Source organism: Octopus sinensis, linkage group LG18 (genome assembly GCF_006345805.1).
Source record: "Octopus sinensis linkage group LG18, ASM634580v1, whole genome shotgun sequence".
Classification (NCBI taxonomy): Eukaryota; Metazoa; Mollusca; class Cephalopoda; order Octopoda; family Octopodidae; genus Octopus; species Octopus sinensis.
The window spans coordinates 5,417,932-5,438,373 of NC_043014.1; the positions used below are offsets into that span (position 1 = coordinate 5,417,932).

Below are 20,442 nucleotides of genomic sequence, written 5' to 3' on the forward strand. Positions count from 1 at the left end.
GCAAGTCTATTACGTAAACTATTTTTTTAAAATGTATTTTAACTTCCGTGCTCGTTTGTTCATCTGAAGGCACCTTCACATCCGAACGAACATTAGCGAGCAAGTATAAATTCAAAATCAAATAAGTTATCATTTATCTTTAAAAAATAATGATAAAATGGCCAACGAACATAATCCAAATATGAAAAATATATATAAAAAGTCAGTGTACAGTAAGTAAATATTTGCTAGAAAGAAGAATGAAATTGCAAAACCACGTATCTCTCAATATATGTAAACACGCACGAAGAATGGTGCAAATACATTCAGAATTTTCAATTTATGTTTGTTCGACATTGTTTGATTGCGGAAGTCGCGGGTCTTCAATTGAAAAAAGGTACACGGAAAAGGTAAATATATTTTTAAAAGTTGGCTACGTAGAAAGCGAAATGATGATTGATTCTGGGATATCTACCCACCTGTTTGTAGATTACAAACTGGAAGAATAATTTTCTAAATGCATTTGCTACATTCACCGTGCGTGTTTAAATCTAAACATTGATGAATTTTCTGAAAATCTATTTCTATGATGTATTTTATTTTTTCACAGAACCATTTCCATTACCAGAAATGTCTTGATGACAAAGATGTTCACACGCAAGTAAGAACTAATTTTATATCGTGTTAAAATAAAAACGTAAAAGAATATCCGTGGGTGATTAAATATTAAAAAATATTCAGTTTGTAATCTCATTTAGCTAAAAATTCATGTGAAATGTGTCTCCTCAACTACTGGCTTCTCTTCTAATTTTTCGGGTTCCCTTCGTTTTCATTACTTACCCTATTCTGCCTCAACGATAATACACATCTTTAAGTTTGCATGCCGTAAAAATTAATTTGTAAATGAAAATGTAACCCTCTTATGCTATGATATTAACTATGTTTATATGAGTTTATATTCAGGACCACGTCAATAAATTGAAAGCAATTTTGTGCGACATGTTAGACTATAATCTGAAAAAAGTTTTATGTAAGAAATTTTTCATTTCAGATCTAATGTTAGTGTAAGCAATAAGAAATTGTTAGGGTTTACCCTGTGTGTAGAATGAAACAGAATCAATAAAACCATCCACTATATTGTTGTCGTCAGTAATTCTGCGAGTATGGTGGTTATAGAGAAATCATGCACCTGTCTTTGAGGGCCATTCCTGAGGGAAGCAATTGTTATTAAGATTTTCTAGCCTTTTATTTATTTTTCCTCGTGCTTTTATTGATGCTCCAACTTGATTTAATTATCTCAAAAATTTAGCTGAAGACTCGATCATCATTGCTAAAAAAACCGCATTGAATTCGACTGAGAAGTGAATTAGTGATGAATCATGCAAATCTTTACCAGTAACTAAAAGTATACATTCACCCCCAGGCGTGGGGGACTATTTCTCGGAATCAGCTTTACGTTCATAGAAAAAAGAATTTTCAAACCCTTAGTTTGTTTGTTTGTTTGTTTGTTTCTTAATTTCTTTCCTTCTTTTTTTCTTTCTTTTTTTCTTTTTTTTCTTTCTTTCTTTCTTTCTTTCTTTCTTTCTTTCTTTCTTTCTTTCTTTTTCTTTCTTTCTTTTTCTTTCTTTCTTTCTTTCTTTCTTTCTTTCCTTCTGCCTTGTTTCTTTCTTTCTTTCTTTCTTTCTTTCTTTCTTTCTTTCTTTCTTTCTTTCGTAACTCATTAAATCCTCTGTCCTACATAACCTTCGTTTTTTCGTTCGTTCCTTTCTTCCTCCGAGTCCTCTTTCCTTCCTTCGTCCTTCATTCATCATTTCTTCCTTCCTTCCTTCCTTCCTTCCTTCCTTTCTTTCTATCTGTCTTTCTATATTTCTTTCTTTTTTTCTACATTTCTTTCTTTCCTTCTTTCTTTCTTTTTGTCTTTGTTTCTTCCTTACTTCATTCTTTCCTTCCTTCCTTCCTTATCTCCTTGTTTCTTTCCTTCCTTTCTTCCTTTCTTTTTTCCTTCCTCCCTTCCTTCCTTCATTATTTCCTTCCTTCGCTCCTTCCTTCCTTCGTTCCTTCGTTCCCTCCTTCCTTCCTTCCTTCCTTCCTTCCCTCCTTCCTTCCTTCTTCTTTCATTCTTTCCTTCCTTCATTCCTTCCCTCCTTCCTTCCTTCCTTCATTCTTGCCTTCCTTCCTTCCCTCCTTCCTTCATTCTTTCCTTCCTTCCTTCCTTCCGTCTTTCCTTCCTTCCTTCCTTCCTTCTTCCTTCCTTCCTTCCTTCCACACCTTCCTTCCTTCCTTCCTTCCCTCCTTCCTTCCTTCCTTCCTTCCTTCATTCCTCCCTTCCTTCCTCCCTTCCTTCCTTCCTTCCTTCCGTCCTTCCTTCCTTCCTTCCTTCCTTCATTCATTCCTTCCTTCCTTCCTCCCTTCCTCCCTTCCTTCCTTCCTTCTTTCCTTCCTTCTTTCCTTCCTTCCCATCTTCTAATCATTGTTTTCCCAATTCATTAATTCCCTGCCAAGAAATTCTCTCCCGCATGGTTCACCAATTATTTTCTTTTAAACTACATTGTTTCCTTCGCAATTTCACAGGACCCGTTCCTGGATCCCTGTATACCCGGTGGGGTAGAACAAAATGCCCAAGTAATTCCAGTCTGGTATACGATGGTTAGTATATTCTGTTTCTAATTCTCTATCTCTATTCTTTCTTCTCCCTCTCTCTCTCTTCTTTCCTCTCTCCTCCCTCCTTCTTTCTGATCACACAAACGTTTGTCCTATATAGTATATCACGTTTTAAACGGCGATTAGAGATTCTCTTGAGATTACACAAAACTACTTTCTCCGTTGTTGAATTTATTTGGTCATAGCGAAGAAGTATAAATGCCGTCAAGAATGATCACACGAACAGGATCATCGAAATTACCCCCATGAACCCAACCACAGAATATAGTTACCCAAGGATGTATGCATTAACTACGCACTATTCCACCACTTAATCTCTCTAGTGCCTCATGGTAATTCAATTCTGTGCTCTCCAGTCAGAAGACACAATTTTCCACCTCCTCCTCATCAACTTTTCTTTCTTTAAACGAGATTTGTTTTTGCTTGAATTACGATGGAACAGACTTTTCCTGTCTATGACCGGACCCTCAACGGTTTCCTTAAAGGTTTCCCAATTCAGCCTAAACTGAACCTTACAAAACTTTCTCCACTCGCTTTCCTTAAGACGTAAAATCACCCCAGTGATGCAGGAAATAAAGCCAACGCGACCATAACGTGTATCTTCACGTGACCTGTTCTCGACTAGCCGAGAGTTTCAGCTACGCTGTGCAGGATGTTCCGTTAAATAACTTTTAACTACCCATCGACTGTCAATACCCTGCACCTCACCGTGATCTTCTATTTTATATTGGTTAAAAATTCCTTGTATCGTTCTTCTATTTTCATCTCCGTTAAAACTTGAACAAAATCGTCTTTTCCATTTAAGAGGAAGTGCGTGACGTAACGGCCTTCCCTTCACACTCATCTGACATCTGCACACAACAATCTACAGCCATATATCTAGACATATTCATAAATATTACCTACACAAACAAGTTGGCGTACACCTACAACATAAATATATATATATAACCATACAAACAAAACGTACACATTTAATGACAGTCAATGTTCAAACATACACACGTACACACTTAGACATAAACACATACACATACATACACACATAGACCCAATAACGTACAAACACTTATTTGTCTCTATTTATAATAACTAAGTTAAATTTGAATGTTTCTTTCCGATGGTTTCTTTTAATTTACCTTTCACTTATTTCACATATGACTTAACGTTATATTTTAATTACTTGTTATGTTCTTACCAATTCTAGGTGTGGTTGGTGGACAATATCATGCCCATAGTGGTGGCGGAAGTAATCTCTTGTGTCTACCCAACGATCCGATTTGGGCCAATTATACGACAGAATTTGAAGACGTAGGTAACATTTATGGCAGTGAATATCAATTAGAACACTACCCAAAAAAAATATTTTCTTTTGCTAACGCTGAAACACTTCATGATCACGACGTTCCGTGTGCTGTTTGTTTGACGCGACAACCTGCTATTGTTATGATGTTACCAGCCAGGACACAGTGTTACCCTGGTTGGACAGCTGAGTATTCAGGATATTTGATGACCGAGTATTACGGACATAAGGGCAGACATGAATATGTGTGTGTGGACTATGCACCAGAAGCTGATCCAGCAGGTTACAAAAACGAAAATGGAGTTTTATTATATTTCGTTCAGGCTGTTTGTGGTTCATTGCCATGTCCACCGTATGTCAATGGTCAAGAATTAACCTGCGTTGTGTGCAGTAAATATTGAAGGGAATCTAGTTGAATTTACTTCTCTATGAAAACTTATGTTAACCAATTACAAGACATAATATAATATCATAAAACAATATAGACATTTTAAATTCTGTTTGATAATATTTTATCGAAGTTATATAAATCGTTAGAATAATTTGCGCTACTAGTTAACAGGAAAATATTATAATGGAGAGAAAATCGGCGCCAGAGAATCATGAGAATTATGCTTATAAAACAATGCAAAGCTGAGTGAATAATTCTAGATAAACATTGTATAAGGATCAGTTCATAAAACTAAAATGTGGAAATAAAATTGTATTTCGTTTAACTGTATTCTGTGTTCTGTCTTAAATATCAATAAACCCCACTTGAACTAATATCATAGAAATATATGATGGTTCCATCATTTTTGAGAGGAATGTAAGTAGTAATCCTCTCACCACCTATTTTGTTTTCACCTGTATCTATACCACCTCGTGACCCCGGCACAAGATTAGTTGACATCCTCATAACCTGAACACGTAACCCTCACACCTTGCACCATTTCCTAAACACTGATGCACAACAATCAGGAATGGAATCACCAGCGAGTATCGAATACGAATAATTCTCTCACTCAAAAGCAGAAAAATGGTAACTTGGAGCAAAGATTTGCTTTACAACACTTACCACATACATAGAAAGCAGAGTAAAGACAGCAAAAGGACGTAGAAACATAATGAGGATAAGCAAAGTTACTCTGTGTAAACTGTGTGATATGTTGAGACTGTTACACCACATCCAATAAGAAACATCACTATGTGTTAGTGTAGAATATTCCTTAGATTAAAGAGAAGAAGATGGATATTTGGGAGACACAACGTCTTTCATGCAAGTAATTGTGTGCCATAAGCTTGCCATTAAGAAAATGCATGTATGTAGACATTTATAATAGGAATCAGCTTTAAAGGTATACATGTGTGTGTGCTTAACCCAATGAACCTTTTGGAAAATTCGGACAGCCAGAGACTGGGCCTTCAACGCAATCAAGAATGGAAGCTGCAGGACGATAAAAAATCCTGTCAAAGGACAAATTCCTTCAGTTGAGTCATCGTTCCTTGAACAACTTGGGGCGAAAGACTCTTGATCGATGGGATTGAAGGATTACGAATTGTTGTTAGAACATCTTTCAATAAGCTAAAGTCGTATAAAATATAATCCTGCAGTGGAATTGGTTTTCTGGTTGTCTACACTTCGTCTGTGCCACTGGTGTTAGTACAGCAGAACGGTTTATCCACTCAAAGCAAATTTACATTCAGGATCATCTTGGATTCTTGGAACGGTACATGGAGGGCAATGGAAAATTAATGAATGATTGAAGCTTTAAAAGCTGGGAGGTTGTAATTGTTAAGTCATAGGTGGCATGGAAGGATTTTGGTTACTTCATCTTCTATGATAATGGGGGTATTTAGCAGCATCCCGAGTGACTGGGCAGCACACTTCAGTCATTGCATTGCTCACATTCTGGCGAATGGGTGCGAAAAAAGGTGGTTTAAAGAAAGTTTGAGACTACCAAACAGGTCAGCACTCCGAGTCTATTTGCTGTTCACTCATTCGGGGATAATACCAATATCCGACTTGAATCATGGACTGTCATTGGAGAGTCCTGAACAGCCCCATGTGACCGAAGGTGGAGGAACTGGCTATAGGAAACAGAAATTGAATGAACAGTGAGTTACCGTTGGTGGTGTTACTTCAACAATCGTTTACGAATCAGTGCATGATGGGTATCGGACTTACGTTCGTGTAGCGCAGAGTGCGTTTTGTGTTGACATATATTTCTGCGATAGGTTACTTTTAGATAGTCACAACCAACAATTTATTTGTTTAATACCATCATACACCAGACGTGTATAACTACGTCATAATATTTTCAGCGATCGAAGTTATTCGAATCTCAAACCGGACCGATTTTTCTCTTCACATGAGAGCTTTACTAGCCTCGGTAATTTATTTACATTAACATAATCAGCAAAAGCAATAAAGATAAAGACAACAGCCGTTGGAATTACAGAAACAGCAAAAACAGCAATAAAAACATTTGAGAAGTAACATCAATTGTTAGTACAACTGATGAGAAATGAGAAATGAGAAATGAGAATCGTAGCTACGTTCGAGAGGCATAGAATGCGTTCTCTTTTAATAAATATTTCTGCGATAGGTGCTGTTCGAATTATGGAATTCGCCTGGAAATAGACTTTGTCAAAACGTTATGGGGGTCGTCCAGTTGTCATATAGAAGTGAAAAATGTGATCCCTGACTGTTGAAATTAGAAAAATAAATATGCGTTTGGCAGAACGCAACACGGATTCTGACTTTAGACAATGTGCGAATGTACCCACAAAAAATCGAAGAACCGGTCACACTACAGAAATGAATGTTAAAAGAAATTCACATTGTTCACCCGTGGATTTTAAGAATGAATTTGTGTTGAGAAGCTATGTGTATTGGCCAGAAATGGATTGAGTGTTTGAAGAACTTTTGTGCCTCAAATGGCCTTTGGATACTTCCATGTTAGAATGGGTTTCAATCAAAGAAAGTTTAATTCTATCATTTAATTAGTTAATACACAAATGCATAAAAATATTTTAAAATTCCATTAGACATTCTGAAAAACTATTAAATTTCATTCAATTTTAAAAACAGTAAAATCGGACAGAACTTATGGGATGACCTGATACACACACAGACATAGACATATACAGATACACAGAGACACAGAGAAACACAGAGATACACTCAAACACACGCGCACACACACACACATATACACACACACACATACACACACATACACACACACACACACACTAATATATACGTACATAAACTGCATCCGGGAGTGGGAAAACATGGTACGAATATTCCTGGGATTTGAGGGATGTGGAAGCACCTTTTACCCACTAATATTCCCAGATCTAACATGACCCAGGGTAGTAGGACATGTTAGGGTCCCAGCTAGGATTCACCCTAACCAGATCTAGTACATCCCCAATCCCAATGGTGCCACTGTTGAGGGCAGGTAGCCACGTGCGGGAGCGTTGTAACCGTTGTAATCTCAAAATAAAATCATGCAAATGTCATCTGTGGCTTGAATAATAAGTCTCTTTCAGTCAGTGTCGCTCGCTACAGATTAATCATTCGGGTACAAGTCAATACCGACGACGACTCATATACAGTGAGGCCCCCACCCGGCTGTTCTCGGCGTCCTGCATGTTGGAATACCAGAATTCTAACAAATTCAAAAATTGTATGATACTAAACACACACACACACACACACACACACACACACACACACACACACACACACACACACACACACACACACATACACACACATACACACACAAGCAAACATACACACACACACACACACAAACGCACTCACGCACACACACACACATACGCACAGAAGACATTTTGACAAACATAAATTTGTCGTCAGCAGAAATATTCTAATAAGATTCAGTGTAAATAAAATGGAATAATCTTTAACATCATGTTTGTTATGAAGTAACCAATAAAAACACTAGACTGCATTAAATAAAGCTTTGCAGTTACAGTCTGTACAGATGTTGAACGGACAATGTAGTCCCCTACATGAATATTACAGCAGATTCGCAAAAATAAAGAAGTAAACATTAAGAAATAAATAAATAAGAATTCTCCAACAAATTGGCATTTGTTTTCAGTTTACAAATTTGTGCTGAAGTCAGTAAAATATTCTGCTGACTGTTCTGTGTTAATCATGGATCATCTCCATCCAATCACAAAATGTGTCATTTAAAAGGTGACACCCACAATTATTGTAACATCAATCTGATTGGTTCCTGAATTTACGATTAGATTTTCGGCGGGGTTGGGTTGTGGAGGGGGAAAAATATCAAAAAGCCGGAGTCAAACGTTAACAATTTTCAGTTACGATCCCAAAGCGAGAAGCTCACACTTATAAACTCCAGCTTACATCAACTTCAGATTTATCATTAAACGAAAACGAAATAACAGGCTGCACGGACGACCGAAAACCGCAATGGAAATCGCTAAGGTGGGGAAGATCATTTGGCAGAGGTTTTCCGTTTCTTCTTTCATAACTTTTGGACTGTTTCTCGTGTTGACCATCACGATTCTTCATTTCGATGCAAGGACCAGAAAGATAGAAGAGAAATCAACCGCAGTAAGTACAGGACACCTGAAGTTTCTATATTTTAGATGCAAGAAATGTATACGTATATCCATCCATCCATCCATCCATACATCCATACATATATAGACACATGTATATAGACACATGTATATATATGTATTGATTTATATATATATATAAATATATATATATATATGTGTGTGTGTGGGGGGTTATGTATGTATATATATATATATATATATATATATAGACATATCTATATATCTATATATATATTTATGTACATATATGTTCATACATACACATACACACACAAACAAACACACATCATCTCTACACATTCCCTTCTCTCTCTTCGGTTCTTCTCAATCTCTCTCCCTTTTTATCCTCTTAATCTATTTTACCCCTTAATCCTTTCTGTCGAAAAGCGTGCGGTCGAAATACAAAAACTTCTTCCATTCTACCCGAGCGTTGAACTTAATGGATTTGCTTGTGGATTGTACACCTGTCCTTGTCTTTTGTTTTCTGTAAATTTGATATCTCTCTCTCATTCTCTGTCTGTCTGTCTGTCTGTCTGTCTGTCTGTCTGTCTGTCTGTGTGTTTGTCTGTCTGTCTGTCTGTCTGTCTCTCTCTCTATCTATCAATCTATCTATGTATCTATCTATCTATGTATTTATCTATCTATTTATCTCTTCATCTAGCTATGTATCAATTTCTCTCTCCCTCTCTCTCCCTATATATATATATATATATATATATATATATTTATGAACGCATTCTTTCAGCTTCCATTTAGAACAGAGGCTTCTTAAGTGGAGCCAGGCCTGCACCTACAGAAATCGATCCCATGCCGGCAAGCGAACTCTGACCGGCTGAACGATAGCTAGGAATTATATGTGTGTACATATCACATGCACACACACAATTCTTATATATTTCAGCCAGTATAGGCCCAGGCTATGTATAACTTAATAGCACCAACTGGTGAAGCAGTTTAGAATCTGATTCCCATCTCAGTCATAAGACTTTTTAATGTTGGAGACATATCGGGTGTTGGAGGTTGGTCGAAGAGTTTTGGGGGGAAAATTTGTCCCTAGAAATTTTGAATTTTATGGAATCTCTTTTCGCTTTAACGTATTCTGCTATAATATTAAAGAGAGCTGGACCGGTTGAGGTAAAGTATTCGTGTTATATACACATATACATACATATATACATATATGTATAGATATACATACATATATATATCTCTTATTATAAAAGGCAGATTTTATCTGCCTCCCTTTGGGAGTTATACAAATCTACAATATAGGATTTCTTCAATTACAATTTACCTAGCATTTTTAAGAGTACAATACATCGCGTCATGGCAGGTCCAGTTTTTAAAATTTAAACTCCAATTAAGCAAAATTTACAGAAAACTCACATTCTGGTGTGTGTGTCAAATGCTTTTCTTAGTCTGGTTTTCACCACACGCAAACGCACACACACAGTGTGCGACGAATAAAATGAAAGTAAATAGCGACAGAGTGATTTGAGGAAGACTAAAGTGAAAGTATTTAAACCACTACTCAAAAAATAAAAAAACACAGCAAACAGAAACAAATAAATACACAATTTCTTCAATTAGAGTTTACCTAAGATTTTTCAGAGTACTTCAGTGGGTGATGCCATAAAAAATTTCTTTCAATTTTACCACCAATTAAGACAAAATTCGACAAAACTCAATATTTTAACATATCACTCCGAAAGCATTGATGTACATGTGTGCGTGCGTGAGTGTGTGTGTGTCATTCCTCACACACACGCATACACATACATATACAACTACATACAACTACATACACATACAACTACATACAAACACGTGTGTGTTTGTTATTAGTAAAAAAGGCGCCAAATCACAACTCACTTATCATTCCAACACATTTGCAAAGACACACGGACGGACAGAAAAGGTAAATTGGTTTTTATTTTACTCATTTCCTATTGTGTTTTCAAAATTTGTAATTCTGACAAAAAATGGATACGAATTTCATTATATCAAGCCGCGAGTCAGAATTCGAAGGATTTTCTACTGAAGACCTTCATAAATCTAACTCTATGACTGAAAAAAAAAAAGCATCTTTATATAAGAGTGAAGTTGTGTGTCTGTCTCCTACGATTTAGATTCCTAACTACTCCCACATTTTGCGGTGCAGTTTAACCAAAAGCGGGTATCTTATAGTCGTGATTCATATCGAGAGTTTCTGGGTATTAGCGTGCGTCTACGATGAGTCTACGATTTAAAAAAAAATTACCATCATATTTTTCCATTTTAATGCATTTTTTTCGCTTTTATATAAGGGAAGTAACTCTCTAAAAATATCTACGATGTGTCAACAATTTTAAAAAAAATTTACCTTAATTTTTTTTCAATTTTTAATGCATTTTTTTGCTATTTTTTGGCTATAACTCTCTAAAAATGCTTATATAGTTATTTCCCTTACAACCCGAGCAACGCCGGGCGATAATGCTAGTATATAAATATATACATATATATATATTTATATATATATATATATAAAAATATATCATATATAAAAATATATATGTATAATATATAATATATATGTATATATATATGCATGTTTTATATATAAATATATTATATATATGCATATATATATATAAATATATATATATATATATATATATATATATATATATATATATATACATATTTATATATATCTGTATGCATACATACATACATATCTCTCTCTCTCTATATATTTTTTTTTTTTTTTTTTTTTTTTGTACTTGTTTCAGTCATTTGACTGCGGCCATGCTGGAGCACCGCCTTTAGAGTACAGCAGGGATCACCACCTCCTGCCGGAGCCTCGTGGAGCTTTTAGGTGTTTTTTTTCGCTCAATAAACACACACAACGCCCGGTCTGGGAATCGAAACCGCGATCCTCCGACCGCAAGTCCGCTGCCCTAACCACTAGGCCATTATATATATATATATATATATATATTATTATATATATATATATATATATATATATATATTTATATATATATACATACATACGCTTACACACAACTATATAAAATTACGTTTCGTATATATATCTACTAACATATTAATGGATGGACGATTTTTAATGTGTTTAGAGAGATCGATAGACAGAACTATCGATCGTTTGATAAATAGATATATTGGTAGATAGGTGGACAGCCTGACTGAGTGTTTGATAGATAGATAGATAGATAGATAGATAGATAGATAGATAGATAGATAGATAGATAGATAGATATATAGATATATTGGTAGATATGTAGACAGACTGATTGAGAGTTTGATAGATAGATAGATAGATAGATAGATAGATAGATAGATAGATAGATAGATAGATAGATAGATAGATAGATAGATACATAGAAAGATCGATTGATTGGATAGTTTCATTCACTCGTGGTTATAAATGTCAGGAAGTTGTAGATCGATTCCTTACAAGCCAGTGATGAACAGGTTCCGAATTCATGGACCTCGAAAGGATAAAGACAAGGCGCGACTACGCGGAATTTGATCATTATCTTGAAATAATCAGTATTGTAGATGACAATTATAAAAGCCCCCAGAAAGGTTATGCGATAGATAGTATTGCAAAATAGAAAGCAATGAATTTGTCAATTACTATACGTAGCAAAGACATAGGATTAGAAAAATGTAAGTTAGTTTACAAGTCAATAATGAATTGTGTTCCATGTTGTAAGATAGAGATTGACATTTCTTGCTGAAATATTTTAAATAAAAAGGCCTTAAATATGTACGTCTGCCGCTTTCGTGTGCATACATAAATGAACATGTATGAATGTATCGCTTCATGTATATATTCGAATGTGCGTACACATACACACATACACACACACACACACACACACAAACACACACACACGCACACACAAACAAACACACACACACACAAACAGACACACACACACACACAAACAGACACACACGCACACATATATGTATGTATTTATTTCTGGATGTATTTTTTCCTATCTAGATTTAGCTCAGAGCTGCGTCCATGATGATGCACCATACATACATACATACATACATACATACATACATACATACATTCATACATACATACATTCATACATACACATATACATACATACATATATGCACCCATCCATACATACATACATAAGTACATACATACACCCATACATATATGCATACATACACGTATACTTACATACATACATACATACATACATACATACATACATACATACATACATACATACATTCATGCATACATACATACATACATACATACATACATACATACATACATTCATGCATACATATATAGATGTACCCATAGACACACAGACACAATGACACACGCATACACACACAGAGGTGCACAGAACTATAGATACATACACTATGGTCTGTTTCTTCGGATGACGTTTTCGTGCTTAATTGCCGAAGAATTCCTTGGATGATTTGTTTCCAGAACTCCCTCCGTCAAATTAATGAACAGGTCCAGAAATGTTCCAAACGATCAGTTGTCGATATATTTGCAGTGCAATTCAAATAGTTTTGCCCAAGAACACAACGCCCAGCCGTGTCCCTGAATCGAACGTACAACCCTTTGTTCGTGAGTTTAAAACCTGAAGCACTAAACCACGTTGAAATATTTTAGCGTATATAAATATATGCATCTATCCCTATAAGGCAGACTTACATAAACGTACAAACACGCCTTCACATGCGGAAAGATACACACAAACGCATATATATCGGCTTGTTGGACCGCTCAATTCCGCACAGATCTTTTCCCGTGAAAATAAATATCTTTTCCATTGAAAGAAAAATAAAAGTCTCCAAAACCATGTTTCTCTCACTATACGTCAACATGCATGAAGAATGTAGCAAATACTTTTGGGAAAACGGTTGTTCCAGTTTGTAAATCTACAAGTAGAAGGGTAGATATCCCAGTATTAATTGATTTCGCTTTCTGTGTCGAATTGGCACCCAAAGCTCTACGTAATTTATTTTTTAAAATGTATTTAACTTTCCGTACTGGTTTGTTCAGCTGAAGGCACCGTCACGTCCGAACGAACATTAGCGAGCAAGTATAAATTCAAAATTCAAATAAGTTACCATCATCTAAAAAAACTATTGATAAAATGGCCAACGAACATAATCTAAATATGAAAATATATATGAGAAGTCAGGGTACAGTAAGTAACTATTTGCATGAAAGAAGAATGAAATTCCAAAACCACGTATCTCTCAATATATGTAAACACGCACGAAGAATGGTGCAAATACTCTAAGAAATTTTAATTTATGTTTGTTTGCCATTGTTGATTTCGGAAGTCGAAAGCCTTCAACTGAATAAAGGTACACAGAAAGGTAAATATATTTTTAAAAGTAGGTTACGTAGAAAGCGAAATGAATTGATGCTGGGATATCTACCCACCTGTTTGTAGATTTACAAACTGGAAGATTAGTTTTTCTAAATGCATTTGCAACATTCTCCGTGCGTGTTTTCGTTCGTTAGGCTTAATTAACTCTCATCGTGATGGGTTTGCTTTTGCCATATAAAAGCATGAAATAAAGGAGTACCCGATGCACAGAGGAGACAAGAAAGCGGTAAGCCACCAAGATGTAACACAACGATGAAAATTTGGTGGAATTAACAATGAAGTTGTCTCCTGCATCTTCAAAAGAAGCTGTCCAAAAGTGCCATTATTGTATTGCTTAGCTTTAAATTCTAAACATTGATGAATTTTCTGAAAATCTATTTCTATGATGTTATTTCTATTTTTCCACAGAACCGTTTCCTTTCCAAGAAATCTCTGGATGACAAAGCTGTTCACACGCCAAATAAGAACTAATTTCATATCGTGCAAGATAAAAACGTATTATTACCGGATTAAATATTATAAAATATTCTGTTTCAATCTCTTTTAGATAAATTCATTTAAGTGTGTCTCCTCACCTACTGGCTTCTAATTCTTTTCGGGTTCCATTCATTTTTCATTACTTACCCTATCTGCTCAACGAAATACACAACTTGAAGGTGGATGCTTAAATGAATTTGGAAATATAACCCTCTTATGCTATGATATTAACTATGTTTATATGAGTTTATATGCAGGACCACGTCAATAAATGAAAGCAATTTTGTGTACATGTTAGACTATAATCTGGAAAAAAGTATGTAAGAAATATTTTCAGTTCAGATCTAATGTTAGTGTAAGCAATAAGAAATTGTAGGGTTTACCCTGTGTTGGAGTAAGAAACCGAATCAATAAAACCATCCACATATTGTTGTTGCTCAGTAATTCTGCAAGTCTGGTGGTTGTAGAGACACCAGGCACCTGTCTTCGAGTGCCATTCCAGAGGGAAGCAATTTTTATTAAGATTACCGGTTTAGTTGAAATGTGACCCTCCTATGCTATGATATATGTTTATATGAGTTTATATGCAGGACCACGTCAATAATTGAAAGCAATTTTGTGTACATGTAAGACTATAATCTGGAAATAAGTATGTAAGAAATATTTTCATTTCAGATCTAATGTTAGTGTAAGCAATAAAAAAATTTTAGGGTTAACTCCGTGTTGTAGTAAGAAACCGAATCAATAAAACCATCGATATATTGTTGTTGCTCAGTAATTCTGTGAGTCTGGTGGTTGTAGAGAAACCAGGCACCTATCTTTGACTGACATTCCAGAGGGAAGCAATTGTTATTAAGATTACCGGTTTAGTTGACAAGCGTAACCAATCTGAGTCAATGGGTACTATCTGCCCATCTCTTTTCTGGTCCATCCCCAGATCCCTCGCCGGCTGATCCAGATTGAAGAGTTTGTATTGTGATTCTTTTCTGTGAGATTGAAATCGCATGTCCTTAGTACCGGAGCTGTCATCTCTCAATGCAGAGAATCAGAAGTTCGAACTGGAGATATTTGCTGATTTCTGATTAACCATCGCAGTCGAATAACGTTGCTCACGAGATGCCTTGCAATTCGCATAATTTCGGTCGTAATATTTTGCTTGGTCTGTACATTTGCAGGTTCAATATATTCGAATATTCTAGAGATATGTTTAAAGGCAAATGTTAAATTCTCTTTGCACCTACAATTAAAAACCAATCAATAGCAGCACATCTATCACAAATAAATATATTTCTACAGAATTTTTATTTTGAAATGTTATATTCTAATTAAACCATTAGCAGTTAATTGTTGCAATGAGTGAAATTTATATTTTAATATGATTTTTATATGAATGTGTTCTAATGCATAAAAACATATAAAAATATGTAATCGCAAAAATAAATTTCATAACTGTTTTAATATTTTTAGACGGTTTTTTTCCAACGCATTTGTCTCACTTTACGATTTCATTTCTCTTCAAATAATACATTTCTTCTCTCTAAAATGAATCAATATTTTAAATTCTTATCAAACAATTATTACCAAAACCCTTTCGTTACTTAAAGCCACATAGATGATTTTGTAGCAAATATGTTTTGACAAAGCTTTCACCATAAGATTCGTTTCATAGAACTCTTTAACCGGCAAAGCAGAAAAAGAAGCGGCTTGCAGCGGCTACAGGAAATCCATTTAAGCGCTAACTAGAATAAAGTGATCAATGAAATCAGATGATGCATTTCATAACACTAAATATCTTAGAATGACAAAACTATTGTAATTTTTTGACAACGATTACTTTTTCTTGATCCCTTAATGCCACACCACTTTTGTAACACATTTTCTTGGCGAGTTTTCTTCATATATTCCATCCCATATAGCACTTCCATTTGAACGTAGCTACTGTACCGTTTTCTTTAACAATAGCTGAGATGTTCTGATGAAAAATCAACTTTTCTGGTTACTTACCATTTTCTTCGTCACTTAAATTCATACAACTTTTTCCAAACTAATAATCTTCACCAAAAGTTCCTTCGATATGAACACATTCTTTTAAATCTAATTATATACATTCCTTTAAAAATAACCAATATATGTTGATTCAAAGTGAAATTTTTATCCTTACCCTCCATTTTTGATCTAGCATTTTATTTAATTTTTGATCAAACCTTTTATTTGATTCTCCAGCCTTGAATTAATTTGTCTCAAAGAATTTAGCTCAAGACTCGATCATCATTGCTAAAAAACCGCATTGAATTCGGCTGAGAAGTGAATTAGTGATGAATGATGCAAATCTTTACCAGTAACAAAAAGTATACATTCACCCCCAGGCGTGGGGGACTATTTCTCGGGATCAGCTTTACGTTCAGAGGAGAAAGAATTTTCAAACCCTTTGTTTGTTTGTTTGTTTGTTTCTTTCTTCCTTTCTTTCCTTCCTTCCTACCTTCCTTCCTCCCTTCCTTCCTTCCCTCCTTCCTTCCTTCCTTTATACCATCCTTCAGTCCTCCTTTCATTCCTTCCTTCCTTCCTTCCTTCCTATATGTCTTTCTGTCTTTCTACCTTTCTTTCTTTCCTTTTTCTATTTGTCTTTGTTTCTCCCTTCCTTCCTTCTCTCCTTCTTTCTTTCCTTCCTTCCTTCCTTCCTTCCTTCCTTCCATGCTTCCTTCCGTCTTTCCTTCCTTCCTTCCTTCTTACCTTCCTTCCTTCCTTCCTTCCTTCCTTCTTTCCTTCCTTCCTTCCTTCCTTCCTTCCTTCCTTCTTACCTTCCTTCCTTCCTTCCTTCCTTCTTCCTTCCTTCTTTCCTTCCTTCCTTCCTTCCTTCCTTCTTCCTTCCTTCCTTCCTTCCTTCCTTCCTTCCTTCCTTCCTTCCTTCCTTCCTTCCTTCCTTCCTCCTTCTTTCCTTCCTTCCTTCCTTCCTTCCTTCCTTCCTTCCTTCTTACCTTCCTTCCTTCCTTCCTTCCTTCCTTCTTCTTTCCTTCCTTCCTTCCTTCCTTCCTTCCTTCTTCCTTCCTTCCTTCCTTCCTTCCTTCTTACCTTCCTTCCTTCCGTCCTTCCTTCCTTCCTTCTTTCCTTCCTTCCTCCCTTCCTTCCTTCCTTCCTTCCTTCCTTCCTTCCTTCCTTCCTTCTTACCTTCCTTCCTTCCGTCCTTCCTTCCTTCCTTCTTACCTTCCTTCCTTCCTTCCGTCCTTCCTTCCTTCCTTCTTTCATTTCTTCCTTCCTTCCTTCCTTCCTTCCTTCCTTCCTTCTTTCCTTCCTTCCTTCCTTCCTTCCTTCTTTCCTTCCTTCCTTCCTTCCTTCCTTCCTTCTTTCCTTCCTTCCTTCCTTCCTTCCTTCTTTCCTTCCTTCCTTCCGTCCTTCCTTCCTTCCTTCCTTCCTTCCTTCCTTCTTCCTTCCTTCCTTCCTTCATTCCTTCCTTCCTTCCTTCCTTCCTTTCTTTCCTTCCTTCCTTCCTTCCTTCCTTCCTTCCTTCTTTCCTTCCTTCCTTCCTTTCTTCCTTCCTTCTTCCTTCCTTCCTTCCTTCCTTCCTTCCTTCTTACCTTCCTTCCTTCCTTCCGTCCTTCCTTCCTTCCTTCTTTCCTTCCTTCCTTCCTCCCTTCGTTACTTCCTTCCTTCCTTCCTTCCTTCCTATCTTCTAATCCTTGTCTCCCCAATTCATTAATTCCCAGCCAAGAAATTCTCTCCCACATGGTTCACCAATTATTTTCTTTAAAACTACATTGTTTCCTTCGCAATTTCGCAGGACCCGGTCCTGGATCCCTGTATACCCGGTGGGGTAGAACAAAATGTCCAAGTAATTCCAGTCTGGTATATGATGGTTAGTATATTCTGTTTCTAATCTCTCACTCTATTTCTTTCTTTCTGTCTCTCTCACTCTTTCTCTTCCTCCCCCCCTCTCCCTCCTTCTTTCAGATCTACACAAACGTTTGTCCTATTATAGTATATCACGTTTTAAACGGCGATTATAGATTCTCTTGAGATTACACAAAACTACTTTCTCCGTTGAATTTATTTGGTCATAGCCGAAGTATAAATGCCGTCAAGAATGATCACGCGAACAGGATATCATCGAAAGTACCCTCACGAATACAACCACAGAATATAGTTACCTCAGGACTGTTCCACCACTTAATCTCGCTAGTTCCTCATGGTAAGGCAATTCTGAACTTTCCACTCAGAAGACACTATTTTACACCTCTTCCCCATCAACTTTTCTTTCTTTAAACGAGGTTTGTTTTTGTTTGAAATGCGATGGAACAGATTTTACCTGTCTATAACCGAACCCTTAAAGATTTCCTTAAAGTTTTCCCCATTCAGCCTCAACTGAACCTTACAATCCTTTCTCCACTCACTTTCCTTAAGACGTTAAATGACCCCAGTGATGCAGCAAATAAAGCCAACGTGACCATAACGTGTATCTTCACGTCACCTGTTCACGACTAGCCGAGAGTTTTAGCTACGCTGTGCAGGATGTTCTGTTAAATAACTTTTAACTACCCATCGACTGTCAATACTCTGCACCTCACCGTGTTCTTCTATTTTATATTGGCTAAAAATTCCTTGTATCGTTCTTTTATTTCATCTCCGTTAAAATTTGAACAAAATCGTCTTTTCCATTTTAGAGGAAATGCGTGACGTAACGGCCTTCCCTTCGCACTCTTTTGACATCTGCACACAACCATCTACAGCCATGTATCTAGACATATTCATAAATATTACCTCCACAAAGAAGTTGGCGTACACCTACAACATAAATATATAAACATACAAACAAAACGTACACATGTAAAGACAGTCAATGTTCAAACATACACCCCACACACATAGACACAAGCACACACACATACATACACACTTAGACCCAATGAAGCACAAACACTTATTTGTGTCCATTTGTAATAACAAAGTTAAAATTGAAAGTTTCTATCCGCAGATTTCTGTTAATTCACCTTTCACTTATTTCACATATGACTTAACTTTATATTTTATTTACTTGTTATATTCTTACCAATTCTAGGTGTGGTTGGTGGATCACCTTATAACGAAACAGGCGGAGGAAGTAATCCCTTATGTCTACCTAACGATCCCATTTGGGCCAATTATACTCCAGCAGCTGAAGGTTATGGTCACATATATGGCGGTGAATATGAAATATATTCATATGGGAAAAAAATCATTTCTTTTGCTAACGCTGAATCAATTCATAATCACAACGTTCCATGCGCTGTCTGTTTGACACGACAACCTGCTGTTGTTATGATGTTACCAGCCAGGACACAGTGTTACTCTGGTTGGACGGCTGAATATTCAGGATATTTGATGACCGGGTTTTATAATCATAAGGGCAGAATTGAATATGTGTGTGTGGACTATGCACCAGAAGCTGATCCAGCGGGTTACAGAGACGAAAATGGAGTTCTATTATATTTTGTGGAGGGAAAGTGTGGTTCATTACCATGTCCACCGTATGTCAATGGTCGAGAATTAACCTGCGTTGTGTGCAGTAAGTATTGAAGAGAATATTGTTGAATTTGCTTCCCTATGAAAACTTACGTTAACCAAGTACAAGACTTAATATTTCATAAAACAATATAGACATTTTAAAATCTGTTTGATAATATTTTATCGAAGTTATATAAATCGTTAAAATACTCTGCGCTACTAGTTAACAGAAAAATATTATAATGGAGAGAAAATCGGCGCCAGAGAATGTGAGAATTATGCTTATAGAACAATGCAAAGCTGAGTGAATAATTCTAGATAAACCTTGTATAAGGATCAGTTCATAAAACTAAAATGTGGAAATAAAATTGTATTTCGCTTAACTCTATTTTGTGTTCTGTCTTAAATCTTAAGAAACCTCACTTGGAGTAATATCATAGAAATATATGATGGCACCACCATTTTTGAGAGGAATGTAAGTAGTAATCCTCTCACCACCTATTTTGTTTTGCCTGTATCTATAGAAACTTG

At 36.0% G+C, this 20,442-nt stretch overlaps 2 protein-coding genes across 2 annotated transcripts; both read left to right on the forward strand.

Annotated features, from left to right (window-relative positions):
• The first annotated feature begins 2,495 nt into the window (after positions 1-2,495).
• Positions 2,496-4,664, forward strand: LOC115221567 (short-chain collagen C4-like). Its single transcript, XM_029791769.1, has 2 exons — positions 2,496-2,625; positions 3,848-4,664. Exons 1-2 carry the CDS (start codon positions 2,496-2,498, stop codon positions 4,342-4,344), a joined length of 627 nt encoding a protein of 208 aa, XP_029647629.1. The 3' UTR covers positions 4,345-4,664.
• Positions 4,665-8,280: 3,616 nt separating this feature from the next.
• On the forward strand, positions 8,281-20,280 carry LOC118766834. The gene is made up of 4 exons (XM_036510673.1): positions 8,281-8,546; positions 14,368-14,419; positions 18,212-18,286; positions 19,487-20,280. Exons 1-4 carry the CDS (start codon positions 8,403-8,405, stop codon positions 19,981-19,983), a joined length of 768 nt encoding a protein of 255 aa, XP_036366566.1. The 5' UTR covers positions 8,281-8,402; the 3' UTR covers positions 19,984-20,280.
• Positions 20,281-20,442: the final 162 nt, after the last annotated feature.

Excerpts from the sequence above, each read along its gene's own strand:
- LOC115221567 (XM_029791769.1), top strand. The coding sequence starts at position 2,496 with ATGGTTCACCAATTATTTTCTTTTAAACTACATTGTTTCCTTCGCAAT. Across the intron at positions 2,626-3,847 it reads TTCCAGTCTGGTATACGATG|GTGTGGTTGGTGGACAATAT; the intron begins GTTAGTATATTC and ends TACCAATTCTAG.
- LOC118766834 (XM_036510673.1), top strand. The coding sequence starts at position 8,403 with ATGGAAATCGCTAAGGTGGGGAAGATCATTTGGCAGAGGTTTTCCGTT. Across the intron at positions 8,547-14,367 it reads TAGAAGAGAAATCAACCGCA|AACCGTTTCCTTTCCAAGAA; the intron begins GTAAGTACAGGA and ends ATTTTTCCACAG. Across the intron at positions 14,420-18,211 it reads CAAAGCTGTTCACACGCCAA|GACCCGGTCCTGGATCCCTG; the intron begins ATAAGAACTAAT and ends GCAATTTCGCAG.